Raw genomic sequence first — 19,356 nt, forward strand, 5'->3', positions numbered from 1 at the left:
CTTCGTCCATGTGGCCAACACGGTGAGTGCGGGCCGGCGGAGGACAGGGCAGTGAAACCCGGGGTTGCTCGGGGAAAACCGGGTGAGGGGTTCGGAGCGAGCGGGGCTCGGCGGGGAGGTTGTGGCTCTCTTCGTGCTCTCGGGTTCACCCGGTACCACAGGTGTGATGCCGCGGGCGCTGAGAGCGCCGGCCTCTGGCTGAGGGTATCCTGTGCGTCTTTGGGTGTGGGGAGCAAAGATGATACCAAACTCGAAATACAGCTGCCACCAGCTCTCCTTGGACGTCAGGAGGCTTGGGTCCCTCAGCGCTCTGAGGGGGGTTCCAGCAGGGTGCTGAAGGCAGCTGTGCCCCCTGTGCTCCCCTCGGGTGGGCTCTGGCGTGTTCGGGAGCCTGAGGGCTGATCCCGCTGTGGCAGTGGGACCGCTCGGTGTCAGGGTGCAGGGGGGAGGAAAGTGTGTATGCCCTGGGCACTGCTCACCCCGCACCAGCTTCTGCTGAAAGCAGCTGGGTTTGGTTGCTGCTGCTGCTTGGCCTTCCTTTTGAGCAAGGTAGGCACGAAAGTTTCTTTTCAGCCGTGTCACCTGTTTACAAAGCTTGGTGTTCGCCTGGGCCTGGAGTGAAAGCTTGATGGGCTGTGTTTATTTGTGAGAATACCTTGGGAGCGGCTTTCTGTCAAGATGTAACAACCAGAATACCTTGTTATCCTTCGCTTTGTGGCTGCTTCTGGTGCATGGCAAAGGGCTTGTTTCCTTTTCTGACATCCCCCTTGGAAGGGGGATGTGAGATTCTCAATCTCCTACAGGACTGTGTTGTGTTAGATTAGATGTAGATTAGGAGCTGTGTGTTTTCAAAGAGGTGCTGTAATTCTTATGCAATGTGTGAGATAACATACCGCTTTGTGGGACTAGCAGTGTGAGCCTTGCCTCAGACTTGTACTGTATTTGTACATACCACAACATGTTTCTGAGTCCATTGTTGAGATTTTAAGACAGGCTAGAACAAGGCTGGTCTCTTTGGAATTGCTGGTGCTGCTACACTGGGAGTCAAGGTATTGAAAGAGTATTTTCAGCTGTCTGCTACCACAGAGTCTCTAAACTTCTCACGCTTTTCCAAGTTGACTCATTTTACTGCAGGAGCTGGTTGAGAGACAGGAAAGGTCCTAATTGTGCGATAAATAAAATAATAAGCTCCTACCTTATCCAATGTTTGCATAATCCGTGGAACACAAAGAAAATAATGGATGGGAGCTATATAGATGCTTCTTAACAGTGTTGCATCTGCAGATGCAGGCTTTCTGTGTGAGTCAGGGAAAGACAAAGGCAGAAGAATCAGAATAATAGTCTTTTTGTAATTACATAAATATGAGAGGTGGGGGAAAAGCATTTCAGGCCATTTTTGTGGCACAAAATACAAGTGTTTGTGCTGTTTCTTTACAGCATAGCGTTGCATGCTCTCTAGGGTGCTCTGAGCCTGCAGCAATCATGAGCATATTCAGCATTCCTTGTCTAGTGAAGAAGTCAGGTCAAAGTTGCTGAAAACCAACATTTTTGCTTGCTTTTTTCCTAGGCTTTTGGACAGATCTGCTTACTGCCATTCTTAATGAGGTAAGAGTGGGGAGTTTTCTCCCACTGCGAGTTTCTATTATATCTTTTTTTTATGTTTAAGGCACTTGCATTGCACACTGCTTATAGGTTATCTGAAATTATATTTTAAGAGGAAAGCTGCTTAATTTGATTGGAGAGTGAGTAAGATTATTTCATAGATGTTTTCTGGACTATTTTTTTAACTACTGTCATTTGAGTGGGTCTCTATGAGAAGAAATTAACCTTTTTTCACACTCATGCAGGTGCATAGAAACTGTGTTTGCCAGCTTTTCTTTTTGCCTTTTGTTTATGTTTCTTTGCCTTTGCTCTTTTGTTAAAGGACAAACTTTTTTTCAAAGCTGATGGATGTGCAAATATGCTGTGCTTATCACTAATAGGGTTAAAAGAATAGTAGTAGTGGGGAAGTGAGGCCAAACATAAAGTTCAGAGGTTTTGATAAGTTCTTTTTAGTGATGTTCACTATTTTAGGTCAGCGTTTCCTCCTTCTCTCACATGTGTTTTTGTTCAGAAACTGATTTCAGGTATATATTGCACTAAGAGACACTTGGGTAAGAGATTCAGGAACCCCAGGATCATGCTTTTTTCACATAGTTTGCCCATCATTCGAAGGGTCATCTGTGCAGATCCCAGGACACTGAGAACTGTGTCACTCCTGAGTTTTACTGGGGGGGTGGGCTTTTTGAGCAAGTCAAACCCAGGCAAGTGCCACTGCTGTTACACTGCAGATCATTCCTGGATATCTGTGACAAGGTTTTGATTTCCATGCTTTATGTGGTCCAGGCTATGGATTTATGCTGCAATCCCTGTTGTATTTGATTGCAAACAGATACAGGTCACGGAAAAGTCTAAAGAGGTGCTTGTTTTAACAGGATTAGTGGTTGAATGTGTATGGCTTATACTACATTCTCCTTTTATTTTCCTCCATGTTCCTGTCTTGTTTGGTCTGTGTATGAGAGGTCTAATTAAAGTGAATCAAAAACTTCCACCATTTTTTTTCCCAGCTAGGGTTTACAGAGGCTGGCCTTATGTCAAGAGGTAGGAGGCTTTGTTAAGCAAGCAGAATATGTGGGGGAGATTAGTTGCTTGTAACTGTTGCAACTCCCTGCTGTGAAAGCAGGCTGCTAAGACAAAATGTTCTTGGGTAAGGTTCCTTCTGAACAGTCTGAAAAATTAGTCATGGTCGAGGTTGAAAACTCCAGCAGTGACTCTCTCTCATTCAGGATGAACAACTTCTCGCTTATGCGTTCCCTTGACATTCATGAAGATCCCACATTCATCCCGGAGGTTGCTGCGGGGGTTACAGAAGACAAGTCTGAGGCTAAAAGCACTTCAGATGTTATCAAGCAGCTGACAGATGCAAGGTCAGTATGTGATGTGTAAGAGAGAAGTGGAAGAACACACATGCTGGCGCTGTTACATTCGTGGGGAACTGTCATTGTCAGCAATTTAGATTGAATTCTTGTTTCCATGCCCAGCCACTTCACAAAAGGAATAGTGCTGTCAGTCATCCTGCCTTTTGTAACTCATAAATCACCAGTAATTATGAGCAACATGAAAAGGAAAAGCTTAAGGGAGTCTGCCTATTGGGGAGAGACCAAATTCTGCCCTTTCCAGGGCTCTAGTTGCACTATTAAAGCAGATACTTTTAGTGTTTGGCTGGTCAGTGCATAGATCCCTCTAAGTAAGTTTGCAGGAGTGCTGTTTCTTGTCTGCAGGGAATCTCGGAGAGAACACCAGGTTTACTTGGAGGAGAGGAGGAGCACAGGTTTTAAAGAAAATGATGTGCAAGAAATTGGCTTTGTTAGTGATGAGAAATGGTCCATTGCTTATGTGCTAGAGCCATTGACTTGGCGTTGAAGGAGTTTGCTGATGTGATCCTTGTGTGTGCTGCACGGTGCCTTTTCCCATTCCTGCACCACGCACCAGATGTGCTGCTGGCTGTCTCTGGATCGAAGTTTTGACAGAGATCCTGGGAGTAGGTTCTCAAGTATATTCCAGCTAGGCTATAATGTTGCAGTGGTGAGTAGTGAATGTAAATCTGGAATACGTTTTGAACAGTTTAATGACTGCTGTATTTCAGTAGGAATATGAAGAAACTAGAACATACTGGCAAAACTGATCCCTTATTTCTGTGGCATCCGTAGTGTACCTGTTGCCTGGCTTGTGTGGAAGGAGTCTGACAGAGTGTGAGATGCAATGCAGGGGCTGGCAATCCCCATGGTTTCCTGTGAGTGAGTGATGCCCAAACCTGCATTGGACAGTGATGCTGAAATCTACAGGTCTAAACAAAGCCGCCTTTGGTCGCTCACAGTTGCCCCCTTTAATCCTTTTTTTTTTTTTTTTTTTTCAGGTCTAATTCTGCTAGCAATGGATTTAGCTTCAAAGGGATCAAAGACTATCTGGAATGCTACCAGTAGGTGAAACTATGGTCTGGAAACAACCTCTGTCCCGCATGTTCCCCTGCTGTGGGCTGCTTCTGTTCACAGGCTCTCAGGCATTTCTTTGTTAGCATTGTCCTTGAGGTGCCACTGTTTATCATCACTTCCTACTGTTCTTTCCCTTTAGTAGAATAACAAAGGAAAGTCAGCTGGGAGAGCTGGCACAACTTTACAAGTCCTGAAAGAATATTTAAATGCCATTTTCTTTGGCTTATTGTCAGTCTTCTCTGAGAAAGATTTCTACATATCTTGTTTGCTCAAACACATGAGCGAGAAATAGATGAAGGTTGATCTGGGTTATGCAAGTTGTGCCTACTGTGGGTCTCTGACAAATCCCTTGGTTCCCCAGCTCCTTGTGCTTCTCTGAGCATGACACCTGCTTTCACCCAGTAAATGTGTCCAGCTTGGAAAGAGCTGAAAACACATCCCTGGCTCTGGGGTTCCATGAGCTGTTGGCTGCCAGGTAATCCTAGTTGCCTCTGGGACCTGTGCCAGGTGTGGAGCCCTCGGATAAATATTCTTGCACTCCTGGAACTTGTTCCTCAAGGGCCACCTCTGCCTGCAGGCTGTGGCCTTGGAGCCAAGGGCTGACACTGCAGTCTGGTGTTACAGGCACATCGTGGCCTCAAGGCTTTTGTGTCAGCCAGAGATGGTGTGTTTGTGGTGTAACACAGCCTTTGCCAGGAGGGAGGGAAGGTTTATTAAAGGTGAGTTATGACAGTACTGCTGGGAGCCCCTTCTCTGTAATGGGAGGCCTGCATAAAGTGGTCTGGCCTCTTGGTCTTAGCTCATGATACTGTGAGTTTCATAGCTTCCAAGCTTTCAGGAGCTTGGAAAGCTCAGTAAAGCTGTCAGCTGTTTGTCCCTGTTTATCTGTCTGGTGGTTCAGGAATACCTGGGTAACTCTCCTAGCTTTTGCCCCTACTCTAAGGACCATTCCGTGTAGGCAAATTTTCCCCTTAAGGAAAAGAATTTCCTGTTTTGATGGTGTCAGCTGTGTTCCGATCATCACCACACAGAGATTCTTACCTAATTCTTGCTTAAAGCTGTGGCAGCTGCCATCTTGCTGCATGGGAGACAAACCTTGTGTGTGGACGTGGTGAGGGAAGGTCTTGTAACAAATGCCCAACTTTTCCTGTCCTGTAGGAGTGGGAAGCTGACGCCATCCCAAGTAGCCAAGAACATCATTGCCATGTTGGAGGACTGCGACAAATCCACACCCCCACTCAGAGCCGTAGTGCAATGGGACCGGGAGCAAATAATGCTGGTAATGTCTGCCTCTGGTAGGAAAGGGGCCTCTGCCACCCCAAGGGCAGTAGCATCCATTAGAAGGGGCAATATGCACAGAAAAATAAGTACATTTTTCCTTCCTCTGTGTTTAGAGGTCTACAAACAAGTTTGCTTTCCTTCCTGCAAAGAGAGGTAGCATTAAAGCAATCTGTTTCCTGCTGGATGACTGTTTATAATGGGACTTCTGTGCTTATGTGGCATCCATTAGCATAGATGGTTCCAAGTTGTAGTTTCTCACCAGCATATGGTGGAAGAAGAAGGAAACTTTGATAGACTGGCCAAGAAAGCCATTTTTGATATCCTTTCCAATACTGGTGATGACCTTCAGCTCAGCTAAATATATATAACATATGCTTTATGCTTTTTTTTTCCCTCTGTGCAGATGGCTGAGGCCTCCACTACTCGTTACAGGAATAAATGTACCCTGTCTTGTCTGGATGGCATCCCAATGTGTCTGAAAGAAGAATTCAAAGTGGTGAGTTTCCTTGTCTAGCTGCCAGTTCCTGCTGCAGGTGGTTAACCTGGGCAGCTCACTGTGACAAGGTTTTCAGACCGACTCCTCCGCAAAAGCCTGGGAATATGTAATAAGGGGTTGTACGTGGGTTTGCAGTGAGTAGGATTAACAAGTTTTGCAAGGTGAAGACAGAGCTTGCACACAGCAGACGTGTTCCATATCTTGTACTGATCTCTTTAATCCACGAGGAGTAGAGGGTGGGTGTGGGAAACAGTCTCGTATGAGATGAAATGAGAATGTATAACAAGATCTGTATAGTGGGTGTAACTGTGTGTATTTCTCAGGCACTGACTCTGCTCCACTGGCAAAGCATCCCTGTCTCCTTACCTATTCCAATACTGGTGATGACCTTCAGCTCAGCTAAATATATATAACATATGCTTTATGCTTTTTTTTTCCCTCTGTGCAGATGGCTGAGGCCTCCACTACTCGTTACAGGAATAAATGTACCCTGTCTTGTCTGGATGGCATCCCAATGTGTCTGAAAGAAGAATTCAAAGTGGTGAGTTTCCTTGTCTAGCTGCCAGTTCCTGCTGCAGGTGGTTAACCTGGGCAGCTCACTGTGACAAGGTTTTCAGACCGACTCCTCCGCAAAAGCCTGGGAATATGTAATAAGGGGTTGTACGTGGGTTTGCAGTGAGTAGGATTAACAAGTTTTGCAAGGTGAAGACAGAGCTTGCACACAGCAGACGTGTTCCATATCTTGTACTGATCTCTTTAATCCACGAGGAGTAGAGGGTGGGTGTGGGAAACAGTCTCGTATGAGATGAAATGAGAATGTATAACAAGATCTGTATAGTGGGTGTAACTGTGTGTATTTCTCAGGCACTGACTCTGCTCCACTGGCAAAGCATCCCTGTCTCCTTACCTTGAAGTACATGTATCAGAAATACGCAAGTTACTTTGAAAATCCCTACTGACAAAGATTTTTACCTGTGGCCTAACAACAGCTAGCAGTAAATACTCCTGGCAGTGCCATCAGGCTGTTGTAGGCTCTGCAGAGATCTACCCCTGTGGTGGGAGTCCTGTTTATGTACAGATTCTTCTATTGCCGCCTCGAACTAAAGAGTACTTAGCATACCCTAAAATAAGTCCATCTGGTATTTTGGCATTCGACTTATCTTGGTGCCCGGCTTCAAAGCATGCAGATCTGAAATGTTGTAGCTCTGTCCACAGAAAGATGGAGCACAGAGCTGTGTGCTGTGGGGCCAAGGTGATTGTTCTGCAGCCTCTGGGCACGGCAGTTGCATTGCTGCAGGGAGGCAGGCTTTGACCATCTACATGTTTCTGCTCTTCTGTATGATGGTGTGAAAAGGACTTCTCTGCATGGGAGAAGGACCAAATATTGAAAGGTTAAGTATCCCTCCTAACAGAGACTAACACAGAACAAATTGAAGAGTGATGTTCCCTAGCCCTTACTTCCATGGGTCCTAATGTCTGGGATCTGTTGTGATGTTGAAGTGTGCATGTGCACCTTGCCAGGGTTTTAGAATGAATAATTAGGTGTCTTCTTGCCAAGGTACCTTACCATCACCGAGTAGGAACAGTGTATCTTGGGACACAGCCAGAAACAGAAGATGCTACTGTGGCCAAGAAGCTACGAGAGGCTGGGGCTATCATTATTGGGGTCTCAAACATGCATGAGCTAGGGACTGGAACAACTGGATGCAACCCGAATAGGTAAAAACCACTTTCCTCTCTCTTACCCCCATCTAGAAATACTGTCCAGAACTCACAGGAAAGGGTACAAAAATAAGGGCAAGCATGTGAGAAAAATGGAAGCATGACAGAGCCCTGGGGGTATGGAAACCCAGCACTGTAGATTTGAGGGTTAGAGTAGCTGTGGAAGCCTGAAGGCTCCTGAAACCAAAGGGAGGAGAGGCTCTGAGTGTTGTCTGCTGAGTAAGGAACTTGGTTTGTCAGGCCTTATAGGCCTGGAGGTGTGAATGTTTATAGGATGAGTGGTAGACAAAAGCTGTGACAGAAATCAAATAAATAGCCATGTAATGTTCAACCTCAATGATGGTTGAAGGCCTAGAACAGTGAGAAAAAGTACAACCATCTCAGGAGAACATCGTGGTTTTACTTCCTAGCTAAAACAGGTTCACTGCCCAGTTCCAGAGCAGTGGTGCTCACGGCCTTGATGAGCCTTGTGTAGAGAGAACCACGCTTGGTGCATGTGCAGCTGGGTGGAACTAGGGCTCCCCCTCGGTGCAACAGTGTGCCAGCATTTCCTCACCGTGGGAGGTGGGATGGACACCCAGCGGTTTGGCAGGGCTCTGCTGGCTGGCGTTGTGGTCAGCCTGGAGGCTGGGGATAAAGGGCAGAGCTGACTTGCTTGTCTGTAAGGATTGCTGGCCACCAACTGCTCCACCTTTCGGAATTGCATAATGCACTGTGGCAGGCATGGTGCCATTGCAAACAGAAGAGCTGAAGTGGCATCTTTTCCCTTGCTTTGGGCCTGTCTCTTTTGGATAGGCTGCTTACACTCACAGGAGATTGGACTCTGAGGCAGAAGTCTTATTTGCATCCTGTTTTCTAGGGACATGGCACTTCTGATGTTAAATGGCATCTCCTTACCAAGAGATCAGAATCCCTGAGCTGTGTTTCTGGATCTTTTCCTGGCCTGTAGTGCACAGAGTCCTTCCTAAGAAAAGATTCAACAATCTTTGTTTGCTTCAGGTACCACAAGATCCCCAGGAATCCCTACAATCCTAACCACTTCACAGGTGGGAGCTCCAGTGGGTCAGCAGCAGCTGTAGCAGCAGGTAGGTGGTCCTAAATGGAGTTGGTGGGAGGAAGGTCCTGAGCCAGAGTACCTCAGGCATTTAGGTTTTTTGGGGGAGGGGTTGGGTTTAGAAGCTGGAGGGAACTTCTAGCAAAACAGAGAGCTCTGTGTGCTGCCTTGGATGTAGCTGCTGGTAGAATGGACAGGGCAACATGATGTGTCTCTGATCACAGGCCAACGTGTGGGTTTTTTTAGGTCTCTGCCCCGTGGCTATTGGCACAGATGGAGGAGGCTCTGTGAGGATTCCTGCTTCGTTCTGTGGTGTGGTGGGGCTGAAAGGTAGAGCCCTTTAATCTTGGAGGAGTGTGTGTTCATCTTGTTTGCTGTTTCAGATAGAATTCCACAAACAAGTCAGGCACTTGTTTATTAATTCCTGTGAAGTAAAATTTGACCAGAGAAACTCTGAAATATAATACCCTGAGAGTCATGTGGGTTAGACTGGCAGCATGGAAGTATTCTCTACTGTCTGTTGAACAGATGTTCAAAAAACCTAACTTAACTTACATTAAATGCTAAACAAAATATGCGTGCTGCTTTTCCTTTCTACCCTTTTCCTTCTACCTTTCATCTGAGACCAGATACTCAGCCATTACTCTCTTTCCATCCTTCACATGTGGTCAACTTGACAAATCTTGTTTCATCTGAGGAAGATAGTGATGATGACAAAATGTAACTGGCCAGAAAGGTGATATGAGTACTTGCAGAAGACAGCTGGTGTTAGGCATGAAGTCTCACTGGTGAAGTGGGTGAGACCTCCCATGGGGTGCTGTCTCCTGCGGTTGATACTCTGCTCCTGCCTCTCCATCCTCCACACCATAAATGCTGCTTTTGCATATTTAAATACAAATATTCCAAAATGTCCCTGCACATATTTCCCTTCAACTAAATAATTTCTTAGGGGTGAAACCAATTGCACTATTCATTGAATGCATGTGTTTCACTGATGAGACAGACAGTGGTCAGCAGAACAGAGTACTGAAGGATGAGAGACTGGGCTCTGAAACAGCAGACATCAAAGTGACTGGCAGGGGTTTGTTGTTTACCGTGGGTGCACCAGAGCATGTAGATGGCTCTTCCCAGCAGCTGCTGATACCCAGCTAAGTCCCAGTTCTTGTTCTCCAGGTACATTTGGGCGCATCAGTTGTCATGGCAGCTTGCCACTCTCCTACTCCACAGTCAGCGTAGGTAAGAGGACTTGTGCTCCACTTCAGGGATGTCTCACAGGGGAGGCAACCTGTGCCTAGAAAAGATGTGGGGGGGGAAGGTACTATTTACCTCTTACCACTTTTTATAACTGGTCTCTTTTACAGGCCCTATCTGTACGTCAGTGGCAGATGCAGCCATTGTTTACAGTATCCTTGCTGAGCCAGATCTGCTCTATCCATATGGTAGGTGAGCCCTCTCCCTCCCTGAGCCCAGATGCTCTGCCTTCCTAGAGGCATCCTAGAATAAAAGCAGGAACTCTTCTTTGTTTCCTGCAGGACTCAAACAGCCCAAAGCAACCCTATCTGATATGTGTGCTCCTGACCTGAAAGGCTTAAAACTGGGAGTGGACTGGACATTTTTTAAGGTACCTGGTTTATCTCTATTTTTCTGCTGCTTTGCAAAATAAGATTTTAAAGGAGCCCAGTGCATTCATTGTTGTCTTGCCTGTCATCATTAGAGCTTCTTATATTTAGTCTTATAGTTGGAAGATAATACAGCCTGTGTGAAAACATCAACAAGGAGGTATATTTTTTAAGGCAGCCTTTTGAGTAAGAGTCTGTTGAAGGCATTAGGAAAGGTAATGACTACTGCTGATTCTATTGGAAACAATGCTTCTGAACTGATTACAAAAGGCAGTTAGTTTAAAATCAAATGAGGAAAAGGAATGTATCCACTTGGTGACAGTGCTGTAGCTGCCGAGTGTTATTTCATTATTCCAGTGTAGAAGTGGGGCTTGCAGGCTAGTACTGCTTGAGAATTGTAATGCAGCCCCACAAATGTGCTCAGGATTTCTTCCTGGAGCTAAAAAAAAGACTCTTATTGGCTCTGCCACAGTGCAGAGGAGGAATATTCTCTCCTCTGGAGAAGGTGACCTTTCCTTTTCATTAGGGGTGTGACCTGCAAGCTGTTTTCTTGCAGCATGTGACCTAAGGCAGTCCTGCAGGACTGTTTCACTGCTGTTAGGGACAGGAACAAGGAGAGCACCATGAGGACTGAAGTCCTGGTGAGTGTGCTCACCAAGAGGAGGAGAGCAGTTACTAAAGTCTGCTTGGTTCTTTCTTCTTTAGGCATGTGATGCTGAAGTTCTGTCTGCCTGTGAGAAAGGTAAAGACAAAAAGTCTGTAAGTCTTTTATTGTGTCTGATGTTATGGTGTCACTTGGTGCTCCTCTTATGTATGCATTAAATAGGTCCTGCCTGAAGCCCTTACAGGCAGTTGCTTAAAGGGGTCTGGCTGGATAAACAGCAGGAGCTTTGTATTGGGGAAGCCCCCCTGACTGCTGAGGGTTAAAAAGCTCAGCAGTTGCAGGCTTGTCAGATTACAATGGAAGAATGCAGTCCAGTGTGCTCAGCTTCTGTGTGTATAAAGACAGATCTGTGCTTGGTAATACTTACTCTGCAAGCTTTAATGGTAGAAGACTTTTAAGGCAGGGCCTTATTTCACAACATAATGCTCAGTAGTAATACAGTGCTAGGTCTTTGTGATGTATCGAGTTCTCTGGTATTTCCTTGAAATCAGCCGAGTGGTGCCTTTAGGGTGCCTTTGTCAGAGTTTAGACTACGCAGAATTGACCCTGGTGAGTACTTGGGGGTGGGGGAGTATGCCTCTACAATGCCTGGTATAGTAGTTGCATTGGAGCTGGGATAGTTCACAGTATTCAGGCTTTGCCTGGATTTTCTTCACCCTCTTTATACACTTATACATTTACAGCATTTTCTTAGAAGAGGTGGACCATAGGCAAGCTTGGGTATTTACAAAGAAGTTGGGGTCACAGAAAGAAGAGGATTCTTTTCAGACTTCAAAAGAGTCACCTTTCCCAAAGTCTTGGTGTTCAGCCTTGTTAAAGTGCATCAAGATTTAGTGGCCCTGTCTTGTTTACCTGGTCTCTTGGGTATCCCCTGGTTCCTCTATCATTATGGTTCAGAAGAGGCTTTGAATGGGAATATCATGATGCTAAATAATCACTTCATGTTGACAGAACACTGGTGATGTGAAGTGCTCAGGGAAACATTGTCAGTCCTTTTACTCTTTGGCTTAACTGGGAAGCTAGAGAGATGAGGTGAATTTGCCTGAAGTACAGCAGGTAAGTTAGGAACCTGTCTGCAAGCCCCTGCCCTGTTGGAATACTGAGATGTAGTTAGGTTAAAAGCATCTCCCTAGGAAAAGCAGCTGCAGCCATGCATGCCACGTGGTGCACTGAAGACGCTTGCCCTGCAATGGCCTACAGGGTCTCTCACTCTGCAGGGGTTGGGGATTTGCAGCCCTTCTGTGAAGTCTGGTGAACTCAGGGATGCTGTCTGTGCTTTACCTGTCCTGTACACAGCGGTGAAGCACCTGCAGAGTTTGGGAGCCAGTGTGGTTGAAGTCTCTCTTCCAGAGATGGAGGAGGCGCGAGTGGCACATGTGATCTGCATTCTCAGTGAGATGAGGGACTTCCTGCAACCTGACTTCAATAAACATTTCCATGAAATGGTAAGTAGCAGCAGGAGTAGTGTCAGTAGTTGTCCTGGCTGATACAGAACAAATGTCATGTCAGTGAGAAACCTGAGGTCCTCCTCCTTCTTCTGTGACAAACTACCTGTTGGATGATTACTGATACAGAAGAGTAGACCTGGAAAAGAGCTCCTGGACTGTCACAGTTCAGTTTCCTGCAAGCAGAGCCTTGATCAGTGTTTTTTATTTCAGAATTTGGAAACTCGGGCTAGCCTGGCCTTGGCTTCCCAGTTCACAGCTCTGGATTATATCAAGGTAAGGAACATACTGGGGTGAGGGCTGAAGGGAGGCACCTAGTGGAACTGTAAAGGTGGGATAGGGGCTTCTCTTAGCTTCCCCATACCCATGGGAAGATGTCACCCAGCTCTAGCTGCCCTCTGCCACGAAAGCATGCTGGATGGTGGGGCACCACAGAAGATGTGCCACCTGTCCTGTATCCTGATTCCAGATTGTGGGAATGGTGTCTTTTGCAAAGGCAGAGACGCTGATGGGCAGAGTTTGCCAGCATCAGACATGAATTTTGTGTGCCAAAAGGGCCCATCAGACAGTATTCTCTCTGCTTGCAGGCAAATCGACAGAGAACTCGGAGCATGAGATTTTTGCAAGAGATCTTCAGCACTGTGAACTGTATCCTTACACCAGGTATTGGCACTCTTGGCTAAAGAGCGAGTCCTCAGCAGCTGTGTGGTGCCTTTTAGGAACAGTCACTTCATTAGCTTTCCCTCCTCAATTTTAAGTATGACTTGTGTGCAAACGCTTTGCTGTGCCTTGCACCTTTAGAAGATAATGCAGCCTGTTTAGAAAGACTGCTGTGTATTTCTAGATTTATTGGTTGTATCCATGGCACTGCATCAGGTTGCCCAAAGAGCCTGTGGAATCTTCATCCCTGGCAATATTCAAAAGCTATTTGGACATGGTCATGGGCACCCTGCACTAGCTGACCATTCCTGAGCCAGAAGGTTAGACAACTTCTGAGGTCCCTTTCAAGTTCAGTCATTTTGTGATTCCTCCACAGCTGTTCCTTGCACTGCCCCAAGAATTTATGAATCTGACCTCTTGACTGGGAGCAGCGATATATCCTTCACAGTCCGGTCCATGAGGTAAGGAAAGTGCTACTTGCACTACAGAAACAAAAGTTTGGGAACAGCTGGAGAAGAAGAACCTCAGACTGTAAGGTGGGAGAGATTAATCATAGTTGCCTTTACCAAAAAGGGTTGAATTTGCTGCTGGCACCAGGAATACTGATGACACCTTTTTCCCCCTAGGTTCATGCAGCTTGGTAACTTCACTGGGATTCCAGGCCTTGTGGTCCCCATTGGATATTCTATTGCTGGGCTTCCGATTAGCCTCCAGGTGAGTCTTTGTGAATGCTGGGGCACAAAATCCCTGGCTGGCTTTGTCCTGAAGCACCACAACCAGGTCCTTGCTCTTCCACACAGCTCACTTGAGGAGCTGGCAGGTTCTGGAAATAAAAGCTTTAATTTGGGGGTGATTTGCCTCACTCCTGAATGGAAGAGGATCTCTTTGGGTATTTTTGAGAAAGATTTCTCTGTCTCCCTGTCTACTTGCATCAATACCCACTATTGGTCACTACTCTTTCCTCTCTTCTCATTTCTGTAACTTCTTTAAGTCCTTTACTCTTGAAACAGGTCTCATTTAAAGGAAAGATCTATGTCTTGCAACTGAAAGTCACACAGCTGCCTTTATCCCAAATAGTGATGCTATACTTACTGGGGTAAAAGGGGAAGACATGTCTGTTGGGGGGGGGGGGCAAGGGAGGGAATTGTTTCCAAGGCTTAAAGAGCATCTATATGTGTGATGCTGCTAGTTTTTTTTATTCATTCTTCTCCTTCTGCCTCTCATCTTCTCCCAGGTCATGGCAAAATGGTGGGATGAAGCTGTTCTTCTGAGGGTCGGCCTAAAGCTAGAGCAGTTCCGTGAGCAGACCAAAAAGCCATCCATTTATTATGACATCCTCGCATGATGGAGCAACCAAGATGGGGAATAAGTCTGTTTTTTCCTAGTCTGACCTGACCAAGTATTAGAGTGAACTTGTTTTCAGTGTTCATCTGAATAAGGCTTAGTAGCAGGCCCGTTTGAGGAATGGGGACAAACCACAGATCTAATCAGGCACTGAGGCTGAGCAAACATAATTTCTTCTCCCTGCTTGGTGGATGGTCCAGTTTGTACTAGGGAGACTAACTGCACTAGCTAGTTGGGTTTTTGCCAACAGGGGGAACTGCAACTATCTTCTACAATTTCTTCCCATGTAGGGGGTCCTGTGTATGGGTGGAAGACAGTTGCATCTACAGGACTGCATGCAGGCAGTTCACAGAACTGTACATGGCAAGGTACAACCTCTAGACCTTTAACCTTCTCATGGAACTCCTCCTCCTCCGGGTACTGTTTCAGAAGGTGAAAGGCAGCAAATAATGCCTAGCTCCCTCAGGAGGAGGAGGAGGATCTTAACACACCTGCAGTTAGGCAGCGTTTGTTTTGGCCCTGTACTCAGTCACTGGGTGCAAACCAAGAAGCCTGTAGCTATGGAAATGTTGCTGTGCCTCTCTCCTTCGTGCTGCCAACAGTGCAAGGTCAGCCCAAGGGCTGCACAGCATCTGGGTGTGCTCACTGCCCCAGAGTTCTGCCTACCTTCAGCCTGGCATGCAAGGGGAGGAAGAGCCAGACCATGAACCCTCCTTGACTCTGACCCAAAGCCCTGGTACCGTGTTCTGGCTTTCTTCTGCACATCTCCATTTCCCAAGCTAAGCCTTGGAGAGCCTCTTTTCTCCTGCTGGTTGCTTATATATAAGCCTACTATCATCAAGGTGTCCAAATGGAAGAAACTACTGGATAATGCTATGAAATAATGTTCAAGGGGTGCAGAGCCAGCTATTAGAAACAGGTGAAATTTGTAGGAAATGCTTCTGAGCTACTGCAGAAATTGAATCTGGATGCAAGAAAGGTGTTGCACAAAGCCATATGCAGCAATGAGCCTGCCTCTAGATAAGAAGCCAATCTTCTCTTATCTTTAAAGTACTTCCTAAAGTAATCAAGGTAGATATGGATTACTACATAAAGCATGACATGGCTGTTAAGCCATGGTGTTGTTTTATTGAAAGGCTCCAGACTGTAAATTCCCTAGTACCTTTGTCCTGCCAGCAACATTAGGGCCACATGAAAGAAAAGTTTTAGGATTAACTAAACCTAAGCATTTGTGTTCATTTGGGGGTTAATGCTCAGAGGCATCTCCTGTTGCCTCCCTCATCAGGCATCCTGGACTTGTGATCAGGCTGCTGGAGCAGCTGTCCTACAGACAGCAGAGATCACTGTATTCTTACATAGCTTGGAAGGAAAGAAGAAACGGAAAGTTGCAGTTTCTCCCAAACTCAGTACAGTTTTGGGGCTTTTTTTTCCACACCTAGATACTCCTTAACCAGAGCTAGCACTTTAGTTGTCAGATGGCATCTGAATGCAAGAACATTGCATTGCTGTCCCTGCTTAATTACCTGAGTTTACAACATCAACTCCTACCATCAACTGTCACCAGCATGGCACAGTTAATTATATGGTTGATACTGCTTTTTATGTTTAATTCCTCTGTGGGATACCACCACAACTGTTTTTTCACTAGTCTAGTATAGTTCAGCTTTAGGAAGAACAGTCTCAAAGCAAAGTATTTCCTCTATTATTAATGATAAGTTATTAACACTACCAACATACATTAGAATGAAATGGCTGAAATGCACTGCTTAGCAATCAGGGAGTTGGTAAGTGTTTCACAACAATAAATTTTAGCTAGGAACATTACTGCTTGAAGGAAATAGCTGAGTATTTCCTAAGTCAATGGTATTACTCAAAGAATTAGAGATGAGTGTCTAAAATATTCAATTACCATCCTGTGAGATAAAGCTGTTTATTTCAAATCCCTTCCTAAATGCTACACTACCCTAAAATTATAATTTCAATATTTAGTTCATTCTCTGGGCATGGTGAGGGAGTTCAGGTTGCTAGGAGGAGAGAGGCTAAAGTAAACAGTTATTTTTTAAAAATACCTGCATCCTCCTAACAGTGGGAAGAAGAAAGAACTGAGTTTTTACTCACTGGCAGTAACTCAGCCTCTCTTTTCACACACTGCTTCCTCCCTTTGCCCAAACATATCTCATCAATGCACATTTCCAGTGCAAGACTTTCCTGGTACTGAGGTCATTAAAATAAACTTTACTCATCCTGGTGAAAGGCCCCTGTGTTTCCTTTTTTGCCCCCTGGCTGTTAGTTTATCCAAATTCTACAGCAGCCCAGTTCCTAATTAACAGCAGTTCTGTGAGCAAAGCAGACACAGTGACCACACACACAATCCTGTTGCTTCACATAGATATATGTATGGGTATAGATATATGGTATATACACATGGATGGGGTTTTTTTATATATATATATAAAATAACACCTTGTTTATAAAGCGACATTTAATTGCCACTGGTCCCCTTCCCGCCCCACAAAAACAATAGTATACAAAATATAAAATATTTTAAATATTTATAAACGTCGCAAGAAAAAAATAGAACTGTACGAAAATATTTTTTTTCTGAGGTTCCCTCCCTGCCCTGGGGGAAGAGGAGGAGAAGGGGTACACGTCTGGCCGGCCTAGTGTGCCTTGAGTCCATAGTTGTTAAGTGGGTAGGAGTATGCCCTGCCTAATACTATCCGGTCCCGGAGGAGCTTAAATAAGACATAATAGTTGCAGAAAAGGATGAGGGCCATGGAGAGGGTGTGGTTCCACTTCTCTGAGCGCAGCAGGGAGTAGAGCTGGTAGCAGACCACACTGCCTTCGATAAGAATCAGCAGGTTGAGCAGCCGTAATGGACGGTGAAAAAGGAACTGCAGGGAAACAGTTGAGAGATTTGTGTCATTTGGTACTGGCTTGAAGTGAGGAGGAATATGGACATAATGCTGTCAGGGACCACTGCAGGGCAGAAGCAGTGCTTGTGCTCCACCACCACCACTAGCTGCTACTTAGGGGAAACAGTAAGAAAGAAGGCATGTAGAAGTGGCATTTTGCTTGAGAAGGGGTAGTGGGTGAAATAAACCTATTGGCCCGCTGACCCACTCTCCCATTTCCCTGAAAGATGTTAACTAGAACCCTCTTAGGAGAATGTCACTGCCTGCTGGGAGAGCTGTGTCACCTCAGTGAGAAAGCACTGACAAGGCAGCTTTGGTTCCCATCTTGCCCAGAGGTCACTAATACTGAATAGGAAAGCCCCACTGCTGCCAACATGTATTTTGCTCAGCAGCAACAGCCTCTTATGTAGCACTGAACTCTGTCCTGCACGGTCTACTCTGCTGCAGCTGGGTTTGAGCCTCTATTCCCTCCCACAGTCGTAAAGCACCAAGCAAGAGAAGAGATACTTGCATAAAAGCGGGCATGGGACACGTCTGAAGGCACTGCTACGTTGTAAGGCCCAACTGCTTTATACAGGCACCGGCTGCGTCGCACCAGAACTCCCTGCGGCCATATTGTGTTTTCTGACCAGCTGCGGGGAAACAATGCCAGAGCGTTACCATCTGTGCTCCCAACCCCCTGAACAAGGGCTCATGGGAATGGGCTGCATCTTGAAAAACACCAGAGCCTCTGCTCCCTAGCTCCCACTGGAAAAGCACCGACCATTCAATGGACTCTGAGTAATATGAACAAATGGCTCCCAGTGCAAGAACCCCGTCCACTGCAGTGGAGGGGGCCACCCCCTGCCTCTGCTCCAGATACTCTCCAGTGGCCAAGAATCTCAGCATTTCTTTCTGGGAAGGAACCAGCAGTGACTGGAGGAGCTCAGACAGGTCTCTAGAGCAGACGTTTCTGTTTTCAATGAACAAGGCCAGCAGAGTTGCCTGGGAAGTGGAGACACATCCTGAGTAGATAAGCACTGCTGGTATTTGCTTGTATCTACTAGAACATCTCAGCCCCTTGCTAGGCATGCCAAGCCCTGCCCATCCCCACACTCACATGTGCTGTGGAGCATTGCTGTAGGAGCCATGTTCTAGTTTCTGCCACTTGCCGAGGTGGGCGGCAGACCTGTGGAGCAGGTCACAGTACTTGGGAGGCAGCAGCTGTGTGGTGAGCATGACAAAGGCATTGATCCACACCATGATGAGGTGCTCGCAGGACCAGCGCATGTCGTAGTACTGGGTGCTCTGTGAAGAGACCAGACAAGAACTTGGCACCACTGTCACGAAACAGAAGGAGGAATGACAAGGGACATACTGCATGTGCATCCAGCAGACCCACACCACACGTTACAGGCATGCGCTTTTGGACCGGTGATTTCGGAGGGTTACAGCTTAGGAGACACTCAAGACTCCCTCCTTGAGCTGAAGGAGAAAGGGCAGGGGATGATACTGCAGCTGGTGCATCTCCTCCTCCAGCAGCAGGTAACAAGGCACTGTGCTTGCCACAGAACTGCCCCAGGAGCACCAATTACACCAAGACTGCTACATGGATTGTGGAGCCCTGCCCATTTCTCTGCACCAACTGGAGCTTGTTCAAGTTAGATAAATGACAGATGAAAAAATACAACCCCCACACTGACAAGAGGTTCCTGGATTTAGTTTGCCAAGCATCCTAGTTGGCTCTATCAGGCTGGCCACCAAAGCCTCTGATCCAAGCATTCAAAAGCCACAATGTTGGATTTGAGACGGGTAACAACAGGTTCTCTTTTCTAGGAAGAACACAGCTATCCATCTGCCTAGGACGGGGGGTGGGAGAAGGGGAGTTAGTAAGTGGGGTGATGGGACTAGAGGTGCATCACATTTATGGAAATACCTATCTGCCAACCAGGAGCAGTACTAGTGCACTCCGGATGCAGCCATGCTCCGCTATCCGGGCTGCCAAAGGGGAGACAGAGAAAAGGGGAATTAACCAGGAATCTGGCCTGGCAGCAGTTCACACAACAGTCAGAAGGAGACGGCGGGCAGGGGCACAGAGAGAGCCAGACAACAGCTACCCTCACAAAGCACAGTGGCAGGGAGGACC

The 19,356-nt window shown here is 46.3% G+C and overlaps 2 protein-coding genes across 2 annotated transcripts in view; one reads left to right on the forward strand and one right to left on the reverse strand.

The window, feature by feature from the left end:
- The first annotated feature begins 6 nt into the window (after window positions 1–6).
- LOC103613889 (fatty acid amide hydrolase) lies at window positions 7–16,569 on the forward strand. Its single transcript, XM_008631746.2, has 19 exons — window positions 7–22; window positions 1,568–1,605; window positions 2,826–2,966; window positions 3,956–4,018; window positions 5,190–5,310; window positions 5,716–5,808; window positions 7,367–7,527; window positions 8,530–8,615; window positions 8,831–8,914; window positions 9,758–9,820; window positions 9,946–10,023; window positions 10,117–10,205; window positions 10,909–10,945; window positions 12,164–12,312; window positions 12,526–12,588; window positions 12,900–12,975; window positions 13,349–13,433; window positions 13,599–13,686; window positions 14,207–16,569. The coding sequence occupies exons 2-19, from the start codon at window positions 1,601–1,603 to the stop codon at window positions 14,315–14,317; spliced, it is 1,593 nt and encodes a 530-aa protein (XP_008629968.1). The 5' UTR covers window positions 7–22; window positions 1,568–1,600; the 3' UTR covers window positions 14,318–16,569.
- A 164-nt stretch (window positions 16,570–16,733) lies between these two features.
- Window positions 16,734–19,356, reverse strand: part of TMEM39A (transmembrane protein 39A) — a 10,151-nt gene continuing 7,528 nt past the window's right edge. Inside the window, exons 6-9 of the mRNA XM_008631747.2 lie at window positions 19,328–19,356; window positions 18,331–18,518; window positions 17,743–17,863; window positions 16,734–17,210 (exon numbers count right to left, since the gene is read on the reverse strand). The exon at window positions 19,328–19,356 is cut by the window's right edge and continues 4 nt beyond it. Coding sequence (XP_008629969.2) covers window positions 16,977–17,210; window positions 17,743–17,863; window positions 18,331–18,518; window positions 19,328–19,356 — 572 coding nt within the window. The 3' untranslated portion in view covers window positions 16,734–16,976. The remainder of the gene's footprint in view (window positions 17,211–17,742; window positions 17,864–18,330; window positions 18,519–19,327) is intronic.

This window comes from Corvus brachyrhynchos, unplaced genomic scaffold (genome assembly GCF_000691975.1).
Source record: "Corvus brachyrhynchos isolate BGI_N302 unplaced genomic scaffold, ASM69197v1 scaffold3, whole genome shotgun sequence".
Taxonomy (NCBI): domain Eukaryota; kingdom Metazoa; phylum Chordata; class Aves; order Passeriformes; family Corvidae; genus Corvus; species Corvus brachyrhynchos.